General features: G+C 52.1%; 1 protein-coding gene across 2 annotated transcripts; it reads right to left on the bottom strand.

Moving 5' to 3' along the window:
- Positions 1-449: 449 nt before the first annotated feature.
- Positions 450-15,095, bottom strand: C25H16orf89 (chromosome 25 C16orf89 homolog). 2 transcript variants are annotated; one of them, XM_019988393.2, is made up of 8 exons: positions 14,847-15,093; positions 11,096-11,245; positions 9,847-9,997; positions 8,004-8,121; positions 5,565-5,700; positions 4,159-4,263; positions 3,463-3,549; positions 450-802 (listed from the first exon to the last, which is right to left on the bottom strand). In XM_019988393.2, the coding sequence occupies exons 1-8, from the start codon at positions 15,052-15,054 to the stop codon at positions 672-674; spliced, it is 1,086 nt and encodes a 361-aa protein (XP_019843952.2). In that variant the 5' UTR covers positions 15,055-15,093; the 3' UTR covers positions 450-671. The 2 variants fall into 2 exon arrangements, with proteins under 2 accessions (XP_019843952.2, XP_070635709.1); XM_070779608.1 differs by lacking the exon at positions 11,096-11,245 and having other exon boundaries at positions 14,847-15,095.
- Positions 15,096-18,452: the final 3,357 nt, after the last annotated feature.

Genomic DNA, 18,452 nt, shown 5'->3' on the forward strand with positions numbered 1-18,452 from the left:
TGTGAGGATTTTCTTACATAAGCACGGGTCAAGTAATATTAGGATGGTTCACACCGATAGAATTCTATTAACTAATCCACAGGTCACATAATGTCCTATGTAGCTAGCCAAAGGCAGCGTCCTGGGTTAGGGTGGCCTTTTGGTGCCTCTGTAATGCACAAGCCACACAGGAGCCAGCACAAGTGTTCAGGTGCCAAAAACTCATCAGCAAACAAGTTGGTCTGCTGTCAACTTCCCGGAAATCCTCTGTTCTCAATCAACCAGGAGTTGCAGGTGGCAGGCAGTCTTTGGCAAGTTTCTGACTTTTACTTTTCTCCCCACTTAGGTGTTTGTCATTCCATTGCCAAGTTGTTATAAGTGTAATGCGCGTGTGTGCTAGTCACTTCAGTTGTGTCTGAATTGGAGCCCTAGAAGTCTGAAAGGCTGAGAACCAAGACCCAACACCCCACTCAGCTGCACTCTACGTTTATTCATCTGCTCCCACACCTGGGTCCATTCCGGCCCCACCTCCCTGGCCCAGATCCCCGGGGGTGAGGGGGACAGCGATGACCCTGGGTTCTTTGCTTCAGCTGCTTCCGCCTCAGGATGCGACCTGCACCCCAGGACTTAAGAATATGATGGACTAAAGGTCTGGGCTTCATCTTCCTGGTGGTGGCAGGCGTGGAACTGTGTCAGTGGCCGTTGGGCGGTGTCATTGTGGGTGGCCGCAGCTTTCCCTCTGCTGGGGGGTATTCCGCCAGGATGTAGAGGAAGCCACCCAGGGCTGCAACAGCCATGGCTGTGTTGTGGGAGGAGCAGCCGTCTGGGGAGACAGACAGAGGTCCTGTTGTGAGTCCTGGGAGGGGGGCGCAGCAGGCAGCCACTGCTCCACTGTGAGAACTTCTCAGATATTCTGCTGGCCAGCCTGGTGTCCCCAGATCCCCCTTGCAGGGCTGGGCACCCACCTGCCAATCTCCATAAATGTTGGCTGCTAAAGTCTCCCCTCTGGGAAGAAATGTCTTCAGCCAGTTGGAACCTCATCTGGGAGGTTATGTCTTATCTGAAACACTTCCTTACATGGGCAGGGGTGACTGTATGTTGTGATTCACGCTCCAGAGCCCCTTCCTGGAGGCCACATCCTGGTCCAGTTCTTTCCACCTTCCCCTATGCTCAGGACCTGCATGAGACCTTCTAGAACAACACCCTATGGCTCCATTTCACAGATGCGGAAACAGAGCGTCTGGGAGCAGAGCTGAAATCTCAACCCTGGAGACTATAGCTCATTTCTTCTACTTGACAGCCTCCCTCAGTCCTGCCTGGGGCCTACCCATTCCCATGTTTGTCCAAACAGCAACCTGGGCCAGGAGCTCCTTTGACATTATTTATAATGGCCTCTTATTATGAGTCCTCTGAGCTCAAAATGAGCTGTCCACCTTTAGTCTCTGAGCAGGTTGAAGGCAGCCATGACTTTACTTTCCTCTGGAGAAGGGAAGGCCCCTCTGAGGGAGAGAGGATGCAGACTTCAGGGAGCCTAATTACTAAGCCTGGCAATCCATGCTTACTGGCGACCTTCATAGGACAAATGTCGTGGGAAGCACGTTGCATGATGATCTGAAATTGACCTCCCAAGTCCCCTATGAATGAGGCACTGCTTGGTTCCCATTTTACAGATGAGGAAACTGAGGCTCAGAGAGATTGAGCAACTCCTACAGCAAAGAAAGGCAGAAGCTGATTTGAACCCAGACAGTCTGACTTCAAATCTGGTGCCCTTAGTCAACAGGTGTGCATGTCATAAATGAAAGAAGGAACACGCCTCTCCCAGCTTCCCGGGCTGCTGGTCAACCTTCAGGGGCCCCAGGAAGGACCTCAGGCTGTAGGATTTCTGCAGCTCCCTCTCCAGCCCTCAGGGCGGTCCTAGTGTCTAGCTGTCAGTCTCGAGGGAGCAACCAGCTCTCCAGAAGTGCACAGTGGGTCTTCTACCGCTGGCTACAGGCAGCCCCAGCCCCTGGGTCAGGCAGACCTTGCCAAGGCAGGGGGCCCTGGAGGTCTCCTGAGAACTCTTCCCCCTCCCCCTTCTCCCTGCCCAGCCTTTGGTGGCAGCTACAAAACAAACCCGTCGTCACTCTCCTCTCTTGTGACTTGCAGGTAGATGATGAAGCCGTGGTGGGGTTCCTGGTGAGACGTTTAGTTGTTGGAATCATTCCCAGTGTGTGCTGGACATCTCTGTGCTGGCCAGCTCACCTCCCTTCCTGTTCTTGCCTTGTAATTATTTTAATTTTTATTAATAATTATAAAAGAAATCTTTTTTTGTGCTAAGTGGCTTCAGTCGTGTCCGACTCTTGCGAGCCTATGGGCTGTAGTCCACAAGGCTCCTCTGTCCATGGGATTCTCCAGGCAAGCACACTAGAGTGGCTTGTCATGCCCTCATTCAGGGATCTTCCCGACCCAGGGATCGAACCTGCATCTCTTCTGTCTCCTGAATTGGCAGGCAGGTTCTTTACCACTAGCACCACCTGGAATGCATTAATAGTCGTAGCGTGTTCTCTCTTTCTCTACATTGATGGACTGACTACATAGCGAACTCATCTCAACTAGGACACATTTGGCAGGGAAGGGGGCAGTGTTCATAATGGCTCCAGGGAAATTCTCTGGAGGTCCAGTGGTTAGGACTCTAGGCTTTCAATGATAGGAACCCTGGTTAGATCCCTGGTCAGGAAACTAAGATCCCATAAGCCATGTGGCACAGCCAAAAAATAAATAAAAGGGCTCCAGGATGGCAGGTGTAAACTGGGAACACCAGGACATGTGGCCACCAGGACTGTGCTTGTCACCTGTCCACTGGGTCAAAGATCCCCCTTACGCCCTTCTTTGCTCCAAATCCCAGTGCACCAACCCCTCCAAACTATTCAATACGTTTACCAGACTGCCTTGCCCACCACAGGCAGGCACAGGTGGGATGAGGGGAGAAGCCAGGTGTCTCTCCCCCTGCCCCCCGCCCCATCTCCTCTGCATCCAGCCTCCACAGGCTTTGCTCCTCCCACGGTCCCTCCAGCTCTGCATCCAGGGAGGACGGGGGCGTCCTGCAGTGGCTAACCTCTGTGTTCTCTTACTTTTTCTGTTTTCAGCTCTTGCAGCACCTCTGAGATGAGTTTCCCATATTCAATTCCCTCTGCTGAAGTTCCCAATTTAGGTTCTGTTTTCCTGATTAGACTTTGACCAAGAGGGGTTACCTCTGTGATGTTCAGTGTAAAATACACTTAAACATCTCTTTTACATTCCCATCACGGGAGACAGCATCTCTGGACTCCCCACTTTCAAAGAGGAGGGCATCATTGATTCCTACCCTTCCCTTCAGCTCCTAAACACAAAGACCCTCCAGTCCGGCCCCTCGGTGGTGCTGGGGGCCTGTTTTCCTGGAGCGTGAGCTGTGTGTATCCTTCCTAGGGCCTCTTGACAAGAAGGTCCCTTGGGTGTTTTCATTACCTGCAAACTGTTTCTCTCGCCTCTTCACTCTTCTCAAAAAATGCTGTTGGTACTGAATGGCTTTAGGTAATTCTTCATCTTCAGCAGCTGGGAGAAGAGTAGAAGGTGAACTTCTCAAGATGGATTTTTTTTTTGTATTTCTGTTTTTCTTTTTTTCAACTGGGGTATAATTGCTTTCCAATGTTGTGTTAGTTTCTGGTGTACAACGAGTCAATGGATTTTTAAACGTTACTGGCTAGGACTTTCCTGGTGGTCCAGTGGCTAAGACTCCGAGCTCCCAATGCAGGGGGCCTGGGTTCCATCCCTGGTCAGGGAACTAGGTCCCATCTGCCACAACTTAAAAAAAAGATCCTGGGTACTGCAACTTAAGATCCCATGTGTGGCAAATAAGACCAGGTGCAGCTAAATAAATAAACACTGAAATAACTACTGGCTAAGCCCCCTCCTCTTCACAACACCTCAAGCAACACAGGTCTCCTGAATCTGGAGGCACTACCGGAAGTTTCCGCAAGCACCGATCTGCTGCCACATCCCCAACACCTGTGTGTATCTGTGTGCACGTGTGTGTGTGGACACGCATGGTGCACGTCTCTCTCCACATCCCTAACACCACTGCATCCTTTCCCCACCTGGCCTAGAAGCCCAGCACCCCCCCGCCCCACCCCTGCTCCCAGACAGGGAGGAAGTGCAGCTCACCTGGCTCCCCAAAGCATCCTTCCTGCGGCTTCTGCCAGCTGAGAATGGCCTGCAGCCACCGGAGCTTGTAGAAGTCGGAGAAGCCACTCATCCCACAGAACACGACTGGAAGCAAAGACAGGGGACCCTCTGCAGGCCTGCCCCCCAGGCCCACCTATTCCCCCTCCCCAAGGCCACCATGGTGCCATCTGCTAGAGAGAAGCAGCACCAGGAGGTGGGCAGTCAACACCGTGGCTGGGACTTCCCTGGTGGTGCAGTGGATTGGAGTCCGCCTGCCAATGCAGGGGACACCAGTTCGATCCCTGGTCCAGGAAGATTCCACGTGCCTCAGAGTAACCAAGCCCATGTGCCACAACTGCTGAGCCTGAGCTTGAGGGCCTGCAAGCTGCAACTACTGAAGCTCATCCCTAGAGCGTGTGCTCTGCAACAAGAGAAGCCACTGCAATAAGAAGCCTGCAAACTGCAGTGAAGAGTATTCCTGCTGCTGCTGCTGCTGCTAAGTCGCTTCAGTCGTGTCCGGCTCTGTGCGACCCCATAGACGGCAGCCCACCAGGCTCTGCCATCCCTGGGATTCTCCAGGCAAGAACACTGGAGTGGGTTGCCATTTCCATCTCCATTGTGTGAAAGTGAAAAGTGAAAGTGAAGTCGCTCAGTCGTGTCCAACTCATAGCGACCCCATGGACTGTAGCCCACCAGGCTCCTCCATCCATGGGATTTTCTAGGCAAGAGTACTGGAGTGGCTTGCCATTGCCTTCTCCGGAAGAGTATCCCTAGCTGACTGCAATTAGAGAAAGCCCTTGCCAAAAAAAAAAAAAAAATCAATGAAGACCCAGTGCAGCCATAAAACAAAAACAAACAAACCCCACAGTGGCTGGAAGGAGGCAGCCCTGAGGGCCTGCCTTAGTGAGCAGGGGCCCCTAGACCCAAGTCCTGCTTCCACTTAGGGCCTCGGTCAGGGCTGCTCAAGAGTCAGGGTCAGTACGGGGGCCTGGACACCCAAGCAAAGGAGCAGCCACCAGGTATTCCTCTTTCAGTCTCCTCTCTCAGGCTTTAAGGGTCTGTTTGCCAGTCACCTAGTTGGTCAGTCTGTCCAGAGCTCCACCACTGGGTCAGCTTTTGGGGGCAGGAAGCAGTCAAAACAGTGGCAGAAAAAATACAGAATGTGCACTTAAATTTGAGTTTCAAAAAAATGATGAATTAAAAAAAAAGTTAAGGATAGCCCATGCAATGTTGGGGATATACTAAGAATACATTCATTGTTTATCTGAAGTTCAGATTTACCCGCGTATCCTGTATTTTCATTTGCTAAGCCTGGCAGCCCTACTCTGTGTTGTGTGTGTGTGTGTGTTTGCCTGAAATCAGGGACACCCTGCAGCTCTGTTCCTAGAGTAGAATGTGGGGCCCACTGTTTTCCATGAAGATATCCCGGGTCGGGTAGGCATATCCGATGGCATCGGCTCTCCGGTTCAGGTCCATCATGTTGGCGCAGAAGACGTTCATGTAGCGCTGGCTCTGGCGGAACAGCCCTTTGGTGCACCCCCTCTGGGGAAACAAACAGAGAGACAAGTCAGAGAGTGGGCGGCAGATGCACTCTCTGTTACAGGGAAACACCTGCTATTCTGAAATGGTTTTGCAAGTGGCTGCCTTGACAGCTGGAGAAGGCAATGGCACCCCACTCCAGTACTCTTGCCTGGAAAATCCTCATGGATGGAGGAGCCTGGTGGGCTGCAGTCCATGGGGTCACTAAGAGTTGGATATGACTGAGTGACTTTACTTTCACTTTTCACTTTCATGCATTGGAGAAGGAAATGGAAACCCACTCCAGTGTTCTTGCCTGGAGAATCCCAGAGATGAGGGAGCCTGGTGAGCTGCCGTCTATGGGGTTGCACAGAGTCGGACACGACTGAAGCGACTTAGCAGCAGCCGCAGCAGCCTTTGACAGTAGATCTTTCTCCTTTTTCCCCAAATTTCTTCCCCCTCTGTGCTCCCAGCCATGGGAGGCTTAGTCACTGGGGGACGGAGAGAGCTGGGTTCAAGTCCTGGCTCAGCCACTTAGGAACTGTGCGACCTCTACCACCTAAGTTAACCTATCATGAGCCTCAAGGGTCTTCATGGGGAGAAGAAAGTGATGCCTCTGGGTGCTGCACCAGAGGGGCGCCGGCGTGGGTGGGAGTGCCGGACACCAGGGGGCTCTCTAAAGCTGTTAGCCGCTGTCACTGCAAGCTGATTCCAGCCTAACCACGCTGTAGCAGGCAGCTACAGTGCTTCACAAAGGAAAAAACTACCATATGGCCCAGCAATCCCGCTACTTGGTCATACACCCTGAGAAACCCACAATCCAAAAAACGCACATGTGCCCCAGCATTCACTGTAGCACTATTTACAATAGCCAGGATATGGAAGCAACCTAGGCGTCCATTGACAGATGAATGGGTGAAGAAGGTGTGGTAAAAATATACAATGGAATATTACTCAGCCATAAAAAGGGAATGAACGTGAGTCAGTTGTAGTGAGGTGGATGAACCTAGAGCCTGTTATACAGAGTGAAGTAAGTCAGAGAAAAACAAATATCATATATTAATGTATACATATGGAATCTAGAAAAATAATACTGATCAACCTGTTCGCAGGGCAGGAATAGAGATGCAGACATAGAGAACGGACTTGTGTACTCAGCTGGGGAAGGAGAGGGTGGGACAAACTGAGAAAGGAGCATTTACATATATATGCTATCGTGCGTAAAATAAATAGCTAGTAGGAAGCTGATATATGCCACAGGGAGCCCAGTCTGGTACTTTGTGATGACCAAGAGGGGTGGGATGGGGGAGGGGAGGAAGGCTCAAGAGGGAGGGGACATATATATATATATATTTATGTTATTGTACAGCAGAAACCAACACAACATTGTAAAGCAATTATCCTCCAATTAAAAAAAAAAAAGAGCCTGGACTGCAGATTGGTCTCACCACATGGAGAAAAGGACAGGTGATGAGAACAGGCTTTAAAAACTGCTATAGCAATATGTCCGACTAATTTTCTATCTGCTGAATCTAATAATCACAACAATTTTCCTTGTAATTTGGCTTTTATTGTATTTACAAAAACACTGGGCTGTGACAATTTGCAAATAAATAATAATTAAAAAATCTATTAAAATCAACAAGTCCTTTCTTGATTAAGAATTTCTGGTCATTGAGTAACATTTTTGAATAGAGATAGCAAGCTCTGCTTTGTATATAAATAAATATATGTTTAAAATGAGTATTTAGCAAGAGTTTCCTGGCAGTCTAGTGGTTAGGATTCTGTGATTTCACTGCTGTGACCTTGGCTCAGTCCCTGGTCAGGGAACTGAGACCCTGCAAGTCATGTGATGAGGCCAAAATAAAATACAATGAGTATTTAGCAAAAATCTGAGTGCTTGGGGTTGAAAGAGTGTTAGGCACAGGGAGGTGATGGTGGGTCTCTTTTGGTCTTGGCCTGGTTTTCTGGAAGCAGCTAGTGACTGACTTTGTTCTAAGACCTTTTCCATCTGTTGTTTACTGAGTTACTTCTGCGGCTCCTCTCCCAGCCCTTCTCTGGTTCGTTGATGCCCTGTGATCCAGTTCAGCAAGCAAAGCTCTTTGTCCAACAGAACCTCAACACTACCACCCCCAACCTCGCCACCAGTTTGGTTGGATTTCACGGCCGATGAGTGGCATGCAATTTCCCACTCCTGAGGTCTGAAGCACAGGTTTAAAACCCACTTATTTTCTTGGCGTGAATGTGCAAAACCACACTGTCGAGAGCGCCTTCTGGTCATTTTCTCCCCTTCTCCAGCTATGGCTGGGCCTATGCCGGGCACTTACCATTCTGGCTGAGAGGAAGAAGAGTAGCTGGTGGGACAGGCAGTAGCCAGAGCAGCCGGGCCTGGTCATGAGACTCCTGCAGAAATTGGAGAGCCGGCAGGGCTGGCTGCTGTTTGTCCTGCGGGAGAAGTGGTTCCAGGCTGTTAAGAGCGTCCTGAATCAAGCCTGGGGGTCTGGAGCCTTCCCAGGTCCTGATTTCCCCTCTAGTTACTACAGCCCCCAGCAGGGTCCAGGCTCGCAGCTGAGCCAGATAAAAACACGTGTCCTTTTCTGGACCAGCTGAATCAGTCTCTCTGGCACAGGGAGGTGACGCTGGAGCTGTTCTGGGTTGAGGGGAGCCACCAGGGGCTGTGACATCCCATTTCTCCGTGGGACTCCCCAGTACCATCTTTCCCAGAATTGCCCTAAACAGCAGATCTCTGGGCCCGTCCTGTCCCCCACATCCCCTGTGCCAGGCCTGCGCCATAGAAGGGAAGGGGCAGGTCCCTCATTGTAGCAGAGCCACTCTGCAAGCCCAACCGTGTCCTGGCCCAAACACCTTTCTGAAGGATGCTGAGACAGCAGGGGCCCAGGCACCTGCTGCCTCTTCTGCTCATGGGTTCCATGGGTCCCTGCACCTAGGGCTAGCCCTGGAGGGTTTCCTCCAAGCCTTCTGCACAGCAGGACAAAATGGTGAGCTCAACAAGGCTGGGTCCTTCTTTCTGGAACTTACAGCCCTGTCCTGCTTTTTGGAACCTGTTCTCTTAGCCGGATGCAGTTCACATTTGTTCTGCAGAACCATAAAACAAGTGTGAACTGCACCTGGCTAGGAGAACTGGTCTGCCGTGGGAGGTCAGCTTCCTGCTATGGGGTCAGGGAAGATTCTGGAAGCAGGATGCTGGAGCTGGCCTAACGTGTGAGCAGTTACTTAAGCACAGGGGCTGGGGTGAGGCAGTGAGGAGGGGAAGAGATCCCACAGAGGCGACTTCTGGGCATGGGCAAAGGCCTGCAGTGGGAGGGAACAGGTGCATCTGAGGGTCTGAAAAGAGGCCCCAGGGGCTTGACCAGAGGACCCTGGGGACCTGAGAGGGCAGAGGAAGTGCTAGTTGCTCAGTCGTGTCCAATTCTCTGCGACCCCCATGGACTGTAGCCCACCAGGCTCCTCTGTCTGTGGGATTCTCCAGGCAAGAATACTGGAGTGGGTTGCCATTTCCTCCTCCAGGGGATCTTCCAAGCCTAGGGAGTGAACCTGGGTCTCCTGCATTGCAGGCAGATTCTTTACCATCTGAGCCACCAGGGGAGGGCAGAGGAGTTGAGGCTTTACCTGAGACCAAGGAAGCTTCACACTGGGGTGGGGTGATCAGATGTGCTTTTTGGAAAGATCCCTCTGGTATGGGGAGACTAGTCAGTTGGGAGGTGCAGGGCATGGAGATGGGTGTCTGGAAGCCTTGGGTGGAGGTGGGGGCTGACTCAGAGATGAGGGTGGGACAAGGAACAGCTCTCAGGGGAGCTGGCACCTAGTTTTGCCCAAAACCCCTGGGGTTTTGGGGGCTTCCCAGGTGGCACTAATGGTAAAGAACCCGCCTGTTAATGCAGAAAACATGAGATGCAAGTTTGATCCCTGGGTCAGGAAAATCCCCTGGAGCAGGGCATGGCAATCCACTCCAGTGTTCTTGCCTGGAGAATCCCATGGACAGAGGAGCCTGGTGGGCTATGGTCCATAGGGTCACAAAGAGTTGGACATGACTGAAGTGACTTGGCACAGCACAGCACTGGGACTTTGGGAAGCAAGTGGGACCAGAGGACTGGCGGAAGGCAGGCACTTTGGGGTCCTCAGGAAGTGAGGCAGGTCCAGGGGACCCACCCGGTTCCCAGCAGCTGCACCAGGCACAAGTCACTGAGCTCCTCTGAGAAGGAGTCCTCCTGCTCAAAAGTGGGGTAGACCATGGAGGACTCGGTGCGGGTCCAGGCATGTGGAAGCTTCCAAAACCCAGGTTCGATGGTCAGCTGGAACTCTGTAGAGAGGCGGGAGTGGGGGAAGACACAGGAGCAGTGAGCCATTCCATGATTAACCACCCCCCAGGCTCCTGTGGTTCTGAGCCCAGGAACTGGCTGTCCCTCCCCTGGCAGCCCTGACTGCACTTGGGTGCCTTCAGGGCTCTGAGCATTACCTGAGGGTTGAGCACTGCATTTGAAATATTCCAAAATCTTTTTATCTGAATTTTTTTTTAATCACTAGGAACCATGTTGGGACAGGCTCTGAGTAAATCTACTGCACCCCATGGAAGCTTGAGATATCTAGGTAGGGTTAGTTGCCTCATTTGGTTCTATTAGAACATGGAGCTCTTACAGAACCAACCTCAGGATGAGCCAGACTGGGATGGTCTTAGGGACCAGGCCTGGGAGAGGGTGTATGCTCAGTTGCTAAGTTGTGTCCGACTCTTTGAGACCCTATGGACTGTAGCCCGCCAGGCTCCTCATCCATGGGATCTCTCGGGCAAGAATACTGGGATGTGTTGCCATTTCCTCCTCCGGGGGAGAGGGTGGAGCACCCCACATACAGAGAAGCAGGCCGATGCTTGGGAGGGCCAGTTATCTCCCCACCTACCCTCCTGGACCTGGGAGAGGGAGCCTGGGAGGCAGGGCTGGACCACACAAGGAGCTGGCTTATACCCCCCACCGCCCCCGCCCAGGAACAACTCAGGCCAGGGCTTATAGGGAGGGGGCCCTTGGTAGGATGACTCCAGGCTGACAAGGAGACAGAGGCTCTGCATTCTAGGCCGAGAAGAAAGATACTGGCAAGATGTTAATGTTTGCCGTGCAAAGGGTCAGATTACCTCTTAGATCTCAACCCTCCCTCTCCTCTGTTCTGGGATGATCCTTTGCCCCCAAGCCTGGACATGAGCTGAAAAAATGAGGGAGAGTCGCTCCCTACCTTCCACCTGCCCTCTCAAGCTGAAGTCAAGGATGACAGAACACCCCCCAGGGCAGATGGTTACAGGTCCTCCCAGAGCCTCCCTGACACTGACTGAAGCTGCACCAGGCGTCTTCGGTGGATGCCCCCAGGAGCTGTGTGTGCTCCTGAAGAAATGGGACCCCCTCCACGCTCTTACGTCTCAGGTACTCGGGGTCACTCAGGTTGAGGTAGAAGATGGAATCGTGGAGGAGAGGAGCCAACTTCTCCACCAGCTTGCCCACACGCAGGCTGAGCGGCTGCAGCTGGGAGTCCAGAGCCCACTTCTCCTGAACGCCTCTGAGCTGCACTGCAAGGGGGAAGCAGAGTTCATTTGTCCCAACATTGGACAAACCACATGGACAGGAAAATAAACTCCCCGTTATAATACATGCTGAGCCTCTCGGCTTCTTCCAGCTCTTGAGGGGACAATATTTGCTGAGTTTATTGGAAATTAGGCCTCTGTGGAGCTCAGCTGGGTACTGGCGGGGCGGGGAGTGGTGGTCAGAGTGAGGGAAGGTGGTGGCTAAGAGCTTGATTTCTGGAGAGGGGGGCCAGGGTTCAGATCCTGTCTCTAATGCTTTCTCATTGGGTGACCTGAGGAAGTCATTTAATTTCTCTCTGCTTCACTTTCTCCATCTGTAAAATGGGAGTAATGATATTCCTTACTTCTTGGAGATGGGGTTATAAAGATTAAATGAGCTAATGCATGGCATTAGTGCTAAAGAACCTGCCTGCCACTGCAGGACACGTTAAGAGATGCAGGTTCAATCCCTGAGTTGGGAAGATCTCCTGTAGAAGGGAATGGCAACACACTCTGGCACTCTTGCCTGGAAAATCCCATGGACAGAGGAGCTTGGTGGGCTGAGGTCCATGGGGTTAGACAAAGGGTTGGACATGACTGAAGTAACTTAGCACTAATGTGTATAGAGGACTTAGCATTGTCCAGAGTGCAAAAAAAAAGCACTTAATAACGTTTAGCTATTACTATTTGTTAGAGACTTAGGCTTTGTGGTCCAGGAGGGGAAAAATGAGGGAGAGACTCAGATTGCAGAGTGGAGAGGCGCTGTGTACAGTTGAGCAGGTTGTACACTGCACAAGTGCAACACACATTCCTATCATGGGTTTGTATATGTTTTAAGACAATTTTCCAGCAGATGTCAGTCAAGTGACTCGAGAAAGGTGGTACCCTTTTCTAATTCTCACAGAGGTGCCCTGTGGACTAGCAGTGGCCCAGAAGGGGTGGGAGAGGATGGGGTGGCTGGAAGAGAAGGTCATGGGGTAGCCAGAAAGAGAGGAGATGTGAGGGGGAGCTTCAGGGCAGAGCTGAGCAGTGAGATGAGGTAGGGCAGCTGCCGTCAGGTTGGGCACTGCGTGGGGCAGAGTGGACAAGGTTTAAGGAGGGTGCTGAGCAAGTCTGGTGGGATAATGGGCTCTGTAACACCCCTCCCCCAATTCTGCTCCCTCTCTGAACTTGAACCAGGCAGTCTAGTTCTGAAGCCTTGTTCTAGATCGTTTGGCTGAACCTGTAGATGGAGAGTCCCAGGAGGGTTGCTGATCATCAGAGAGACCAGGTGAGCCCAACCTGACCTCATGGTGATCCTAGGTCCTTCGGCTTGTTCCTGTTTCTCCCTGCGTGTGTGGCAGCTGATGCCGCATTCTGGAACCCCCTTGAGGCAGCTGGAAGCAGCTGGAGGGACCCTTTGCTCTCCTAGGTGAGTGTCTGCCTGTCCAGCCCCAAGCAGAAAGGACCCAGGAGATCGATGGGCAATCTCTTATCACCGGACCCCTCCCAGAATGTGAACCGCCCCCTCTCTCCCAGGAAGGTTGAGAATGCAGGCAGGATCCTTAGAAGGTGGGCTGTGGTAGCCAGCTCATTTTCCCATCCTTTCGGCCCCCTCTTCCTTGGAATGGGGCCAGTCAGTGAAACCAACATGAAACTGGGGGAATGGCGACATGCGACTTCCAAGTGTGTGCTCAGTCACTCAGTCATCTTCGACTCTTCGCCAGTTTCCTCTGTCATGGGAATCTTCAGGCAAGAATACTGGAGTGGGTTGCCATGCCCTCCTCCAGGGGATCTTCCTGACCCAGGGATCAAACCTGCATCTCTGGCGTCTCCTGCATTGGCAGGTGGATTCTTTACCACTGAGCCACCTGGGAAGCCCTTGTGACTTCCAGCATTAGGTTGTAAGAGACACTGAGGCTTCCGCCCAGCTCTCTCTTGGGTCACTTGCTCTGGGTGAAGCAGCTGTTGAGCTATGAGGATGCTCAAGCAGTCCCTGGAGGAGCCCACGTGGTGGGGAACAGGGGCCTCTGGCCGCCAGCCAGCACCAACCCACCAGGCCTGTGTGTGAATGGGGCAGCTCTGCCAGCACTTGGGAAGCCTTCAGATGATCACAGTGCTGGCCACCATCTGGATGGGAACCTCACACGAGACCCCGAGCCAGAACCTCACAGCCAAGCTGCTCCTGGATTCCTGACGAACAAAAGCCAGGAGATAATTGTTGTTTCAAGCAGCTAAATCCTGGGGCAGTTTGTGCAGCAATAGGGCTTCCCAGGTGGTGCTAGTGGTAAAGAATCCACCTGCCAATGCAGGAGATGCAGGTTTGATCCCTGGGTTGGGAACATCCCCTGTAGTAGGAAATGGCAACCCATTTCAGTATTCCTGCCTGGAGAATCCCATGGACAGAGGAGCCTGGTGGGCTACAGTCCATAGGGTTGCAAAGAATTGGACACTGCAGGAGACACCAGAGATTCAGGTTTGATCCCTTGGTGGGGAAGATCCCCTGGAGAAGGAAATGGCAACCCACTCCAGTACTTTTACTTGGGAAACTCCATGGAGAGAGGAGACTGGTGGGCTGCAGTTCATAGGGTCACAAAGAGTCCGACAGGACTTAGTGACTAAACAACAACAGAGGAGTTATAAGACGGGACCAGGGTTACATGAAGGAGACCCACCCTGATCCTGGCCTGGAGGGGAGGGGACCAGGGTCTTGAGGGTCTCCAGGACGCAGCCTGGGGATGGGGGTCAGCGGCGTGGGGAGGCCGCAAGGACACAGTGCAGAAGGTCCCAGAGCCCCACCTCCTGCTGGGATCTAGCGTCTCGGTGTGTGGAAAGTTGCTGTGGCAACACAGATGGGGTGACACAGGAGTGGGGCCAGCCAGAGCCTGGGATTTGTCGCTGGGGTCAGGGAGGGGCTCCCTGAAACCCTTGGTGACTGTCGGGGGTGGCTACCTGTTTGCCTTGGCCTGTCTCCAGCCCACTCCTCGGGGATCTTATATCCCTCAAAGCTGAACAAACACTTGGCTCGTTTCTCGGAGCCTTCAGGCAGCTCTGGCTGGATGTAGAGGGAGCCAGGGCGGGCACACTCCCTCTGCTAGCCTTGGTCCTGGCATGTCTGGAGGGGGTGTGCTTAATAGCCCAGTTGTGACCCCAAATACTGTAGCCTGCCAGAGTCCCATGTCTACGGTATTTTCCAGGCAAGAATACTGGAGTGGGTTGCCACTTCCTACCCTAGGGATCTTCCCAACCTGGGGATTAAACCTGCATCTCCTGTGTCCCATGCATTGGCAGGTGGATTCTTTACCTGCTGAGCCATCGGGAAGCCCTGGCATGTCAGGAGGGAGGGATTGTCAAATGAATCATTTCCTCCCTGGAAAATAATAATTTCCAAATCTTTTCTTGAGAGGCCTCTGAATCCTTCCTGCTTCTGAAAAAAAAATTAATTGATCACAGAGGGTCTCTAGACACCCTAAAAGGGGCCAGCCACCCTCTGCCCCTCTTTCCTTATAGTCAGAGCATTGTATTCGGGGACCAGTAGGTGGGCTGGTCCCGGGATGCAGAGCAGGCAGGTGACAGGCTGAGAACTGCTTTCTCGATGGCCAGTCCAGGGCAACCACAGTGCACCCACCTTCCAGCATCCGGAACCCCACCACGCCATCCAGGTTGATTTCAGGCAGCCTCTTCTTCAGGAAGGACGTGGCTCTGTCCAGCGCGGAGAGGATGAAGCCCGTGATGGTGGCCTTACCCTCCGGGGTGTCTGGCGGTGGCAGCCAGGAGGGCTGCAGTGGTGGGGCCGCCAGCAGCAAGAGCAGGAGCCGGAGCCCTGGGCTGGACATGGCTGGTCTTCTGAGAGAGGCTGCTGTAGCGCTTCAGCCCCGGGCCGGCCCGCCCCACGAGCCAGCCTCCCGCCTCCTCCCCCTCCACCCGCGGAGAAGTAGAGGAGTGGCCAGGCGGGGCTGATCCTGTAGCCTGGAATGGCCTGGGCAGAGGGTTCGGAAAAGGGCAGCTGCCAGGGACTGATTGTGGGGATGGGGGTGGGGTGAGGTATGGTGGGGGAGGCAAGGGTCAGAGCCCCACAGTCAGGCCAGCCCTGCACATGGAGCCAGCTGGCTGCAGGCTTGGGAGTGGAACCATCCTTTCCTCTCACCCCTGACTCTCCAGGCCCACAGGCTACATCTCTGATTAAGCAACTGCAAAGTTGGTTTGGCTTTATTTTGCTTTGTTTGAAATAAGTTTGAAATGAAAAGAGGTTTGCTCTTTGGTAGGAAAGCCAATTCTTTGCAACCCCATGAACTGTAGCCCGCCAGGCTACATGGGATTTTTCAGGGAAGAATACTGGGGTGTGTTACTGTTTTCTTCTGCAGGGAATCTTCCCCACCCAGGGATGGAACCCGGGTCTCTTATATCTTCTGCTTTGGCAGCCAGATTCTTTAACACTAGTGCCAGCTGGGAATCCCTGACAAACCTAGACAGTGTATTAAAAAGCAGAGACGTCACTTTGCTGACAAACTGACGGGTTCATATAGTCAAAACTATGGTTTTCCTGGTAGTCATGTATGGATGTGAGAGTTGGACCATAAAGAAAGCTTAGTGCCGAAGAATTGATGCTTTCCAATTATAGTGTTGAAGAAGACTCTTGAGAGTTCTTTGGACTGCAAGGAGATCAAACCAGTCAATCCTAAAGGAAATCAACCCTGAATATTTATGAGAAGCACTGATGCAGAAGCTGAAGCTCCAATACTTTGGCCACCTGAAGAGCCGACTCACTGGAAAAGACCCTGATGCTGGGAAAGACTGAAGGCAGGAGGAGAAGAGGGTGACAGAGGATGAGGTGGTTAGATGGCATCATCGACTCAAAGGACATGAGTTTGCACAAACTCTGGGAGATAATGAAGGACAGGGAGGCCTGAAGTGCTGCAGTCCATGGGGTTGCAAAGAGTCAGACATGACAGAGCCACTGCGCACGCGCACATCACATATTTATTGACTTCTTTGGCTGTTCCAGGTCTTAGTTGTGGCACATGGGATCTTTAGTTGCTGCATGTGAACTCTCAGCTGCGGCACGGGGGGCTCTAGTTCTCTGACCAGGTATTGAACTTGGGCCCCCTGCATTGGGAACACAGAGTCTTAGCCACTGGACCATCAGGGAGGTCCCTGTATCTGTGCTTCATGCAAAAAAAGCTTAAAAAAAAAAGTATAAAGTCTTTTTTATTTCTCAAGAACCAGTATTTGCTCCCTTGGGTGTGCCACTGAGCACAACTATTCCAGGAGAAGCTTGTCACCATCATCCCCTCTGTTAATCCTTGCAACAAACTCCTGATGTGGGTACTATACTTGTCCTCTTTTATACTGTAAAGTCTGAGGCTCTGGGGGGTAAATGACTTATTACAACCCACTGTCTCACAGCTAGGGTGGTACAGGGATTCACGCTGCAGTCCACGTAACCACTGGGAAATCCCGCCAGGGTCCAGCCTTGTATCTGGAAGGGAAACAATACCCTCTTGACCTACGGAAGGATTGAATTCCACGTGTGATGTCGGCCAAGTGGGCGAGCAGGACAAGCAGGTCTGGTAGGTGCGGCATCTTGTTCCTCTCTCCCTAGAGAAACGATCCCAACGCCTTCCCCAATCAGGGTTTCATCTTCCAGGACAAGGTGTTTGCTCCTGGTTTGTCACAGCTGGGGCCCCTGGTCCTTAACCTCTTAGATCATAAGAACAAGAGGGGGCCTCTCAGGTGTAAAGTGCCCCTCCCTTAGTTTACAGGTCAGGAAAGCCAGCTGACAGAGAGGGATGTGCTCAACATTAAGCCCCTGAGGCCGGGGTCTCTGGATCCCAGCCCGGTCCCACCAGAGAGGGGGCCTGGAGGGGCGGAGTCCGTGTTCCGGTCTCATGACCCCAGCAAGACAACTGAAGGCAGGGCCTCCCTGGAAACTGGGGCATTGAGGCTGCCCACAGGTGACTGTCTGTCCACCCTTCCATCTATACATATTTACTCCTCCTTCCTCACCCTCTTCTGCTCGGGTTTTAAGCCTTGCCTCTGCCACACACTCACTAAGGATGTGACCTTCAGGAGTCACAGGGCTATTGTGAGAAGCAAATGACCTACGTGCCACATCCTGAGCTGGGCTCTAGGGCCCCTGGTGCTGCTCTGTCTGGGTTCTCATTAATGGAGGAGGTGCTGTGTTGATTTTTTGTCCAACATGTGAGTGGGTGGGTGGGGGGAACCCTCTAGAGCAGGTGGTCACTGTGCAGATTCTGGGGCAGCTCCCAAGGTGAGGGCAGTGGGGTGACTTCAAGGGGACCCCTTTTAAAGTAAAAACGCTGTCACAGAAACCCACACAAAATTCTTTAGTGTGGTTACCTTGGGAGGTGAGACAGGAGGGTTAGTGAAACTTTCCCTTACTACAGTGGATACTTAAAATCATTATGGTTTTTACTTCCTTCCTTGTCCTTTTTTCTCTCTATATATATTTATTTTTCTTATTTTTTTTTTCTTTTTTGACTATGCTATGTTGCTTTTGGAATCTTAGTTCCCCCACTCAGCTCTCAGCAGTGAAAGGGCAAAGTCCCAACCATTGGACCACCAGGGAATTCCCTTTTTCTATTTTAAACATTTTATTCAAGTACAACATGTGCTGAGCTGCCATTTCAGTCCTGTCTAACTCTTTGCGACCCTATGGACTGTGGCCCACCAGGCTCCTCTCTGTCCATGGGACTCTCCAGGCAAGCATCCTGGAGTGGGTTGCCTTGCCCTCGTCCATGGGATCTTCCTGACCCAGGGATAGAATCTGCATCTCTAAAGTCCCCTGCATTGGCAGGCAGGCTCTTTACCACTAGCGCTACCTCAAGTACAACATACATCCTGAAAAATGAGTAAGTTCGCTGCTTGATGAATTTTCCCAAACGGACCACACCCACCTTACGAGCACTCAGATCGAGAAACAGCCCACCACCCGCCTCCCCACCAGCTCACAACTGCCCCCACCCCAACTCACTCCCTAATCCTCCAAAGCAGATCACCCCCTGACTTCGTACAATAGTCATTTTGATTTTTATATGCTAGAACCAGCAGGTATGCATTTTGGCATCTCGCCCCTTTTCTCAACATTATACAAGGTTCAAACGAACTGTTATTTCACTATATTGTGAATTATCTTAGAAATATGAAGGGAAAAAAATGTTCCTAGCTCCCTACATAATAACAACTTTACCCTAATACCACCAAAGCTCGGCTC

The sequence above is a fragment of the Bos indicus genome, chromosome 25 (genome assembly GCF_029378745.1).
Source record: "Bos indicus isolate NIAB-ARS_2022 breed Sahiwal x Tharparkar chromosome 25, NIAB-ARS_B.indTharparkar_mat_pri_1.0, whole genome shotgun sequence".
NCBI classification, from domain to species: domain Eukaryota; kingdom Metazoa; phylum Chordata; class Mammalia; order Artiodactyla; family Bovidae; genus Bos; species Bos indicus.

Bases quoted from the DNA above. Each gene is read 5' to 3' on its own strand.
- C25H16orf89 (XM_019988393.2), bottom strand. From the start codon at position 15,054: ATGTCCAGCCCAGGGCTCCGGCTCCTGCTCTTGCTGCTGGCGGCCCCA. The intron at 11,246-14,846 runs GTGGGTGCACTG...TCCCCCTTGCAG, and splicing joins GGGGTTCCGGATGCTGGAAG to TGCAGCTCAGAGGCGTTCAG. The intron at 3,550-4,158 runs GTGAGCTGCACT...CTCTTCTCCCAG, and splicing joins AGGATGCTTTGGGGAGCCAG to CTGCTGAAGATGAAGAATTA.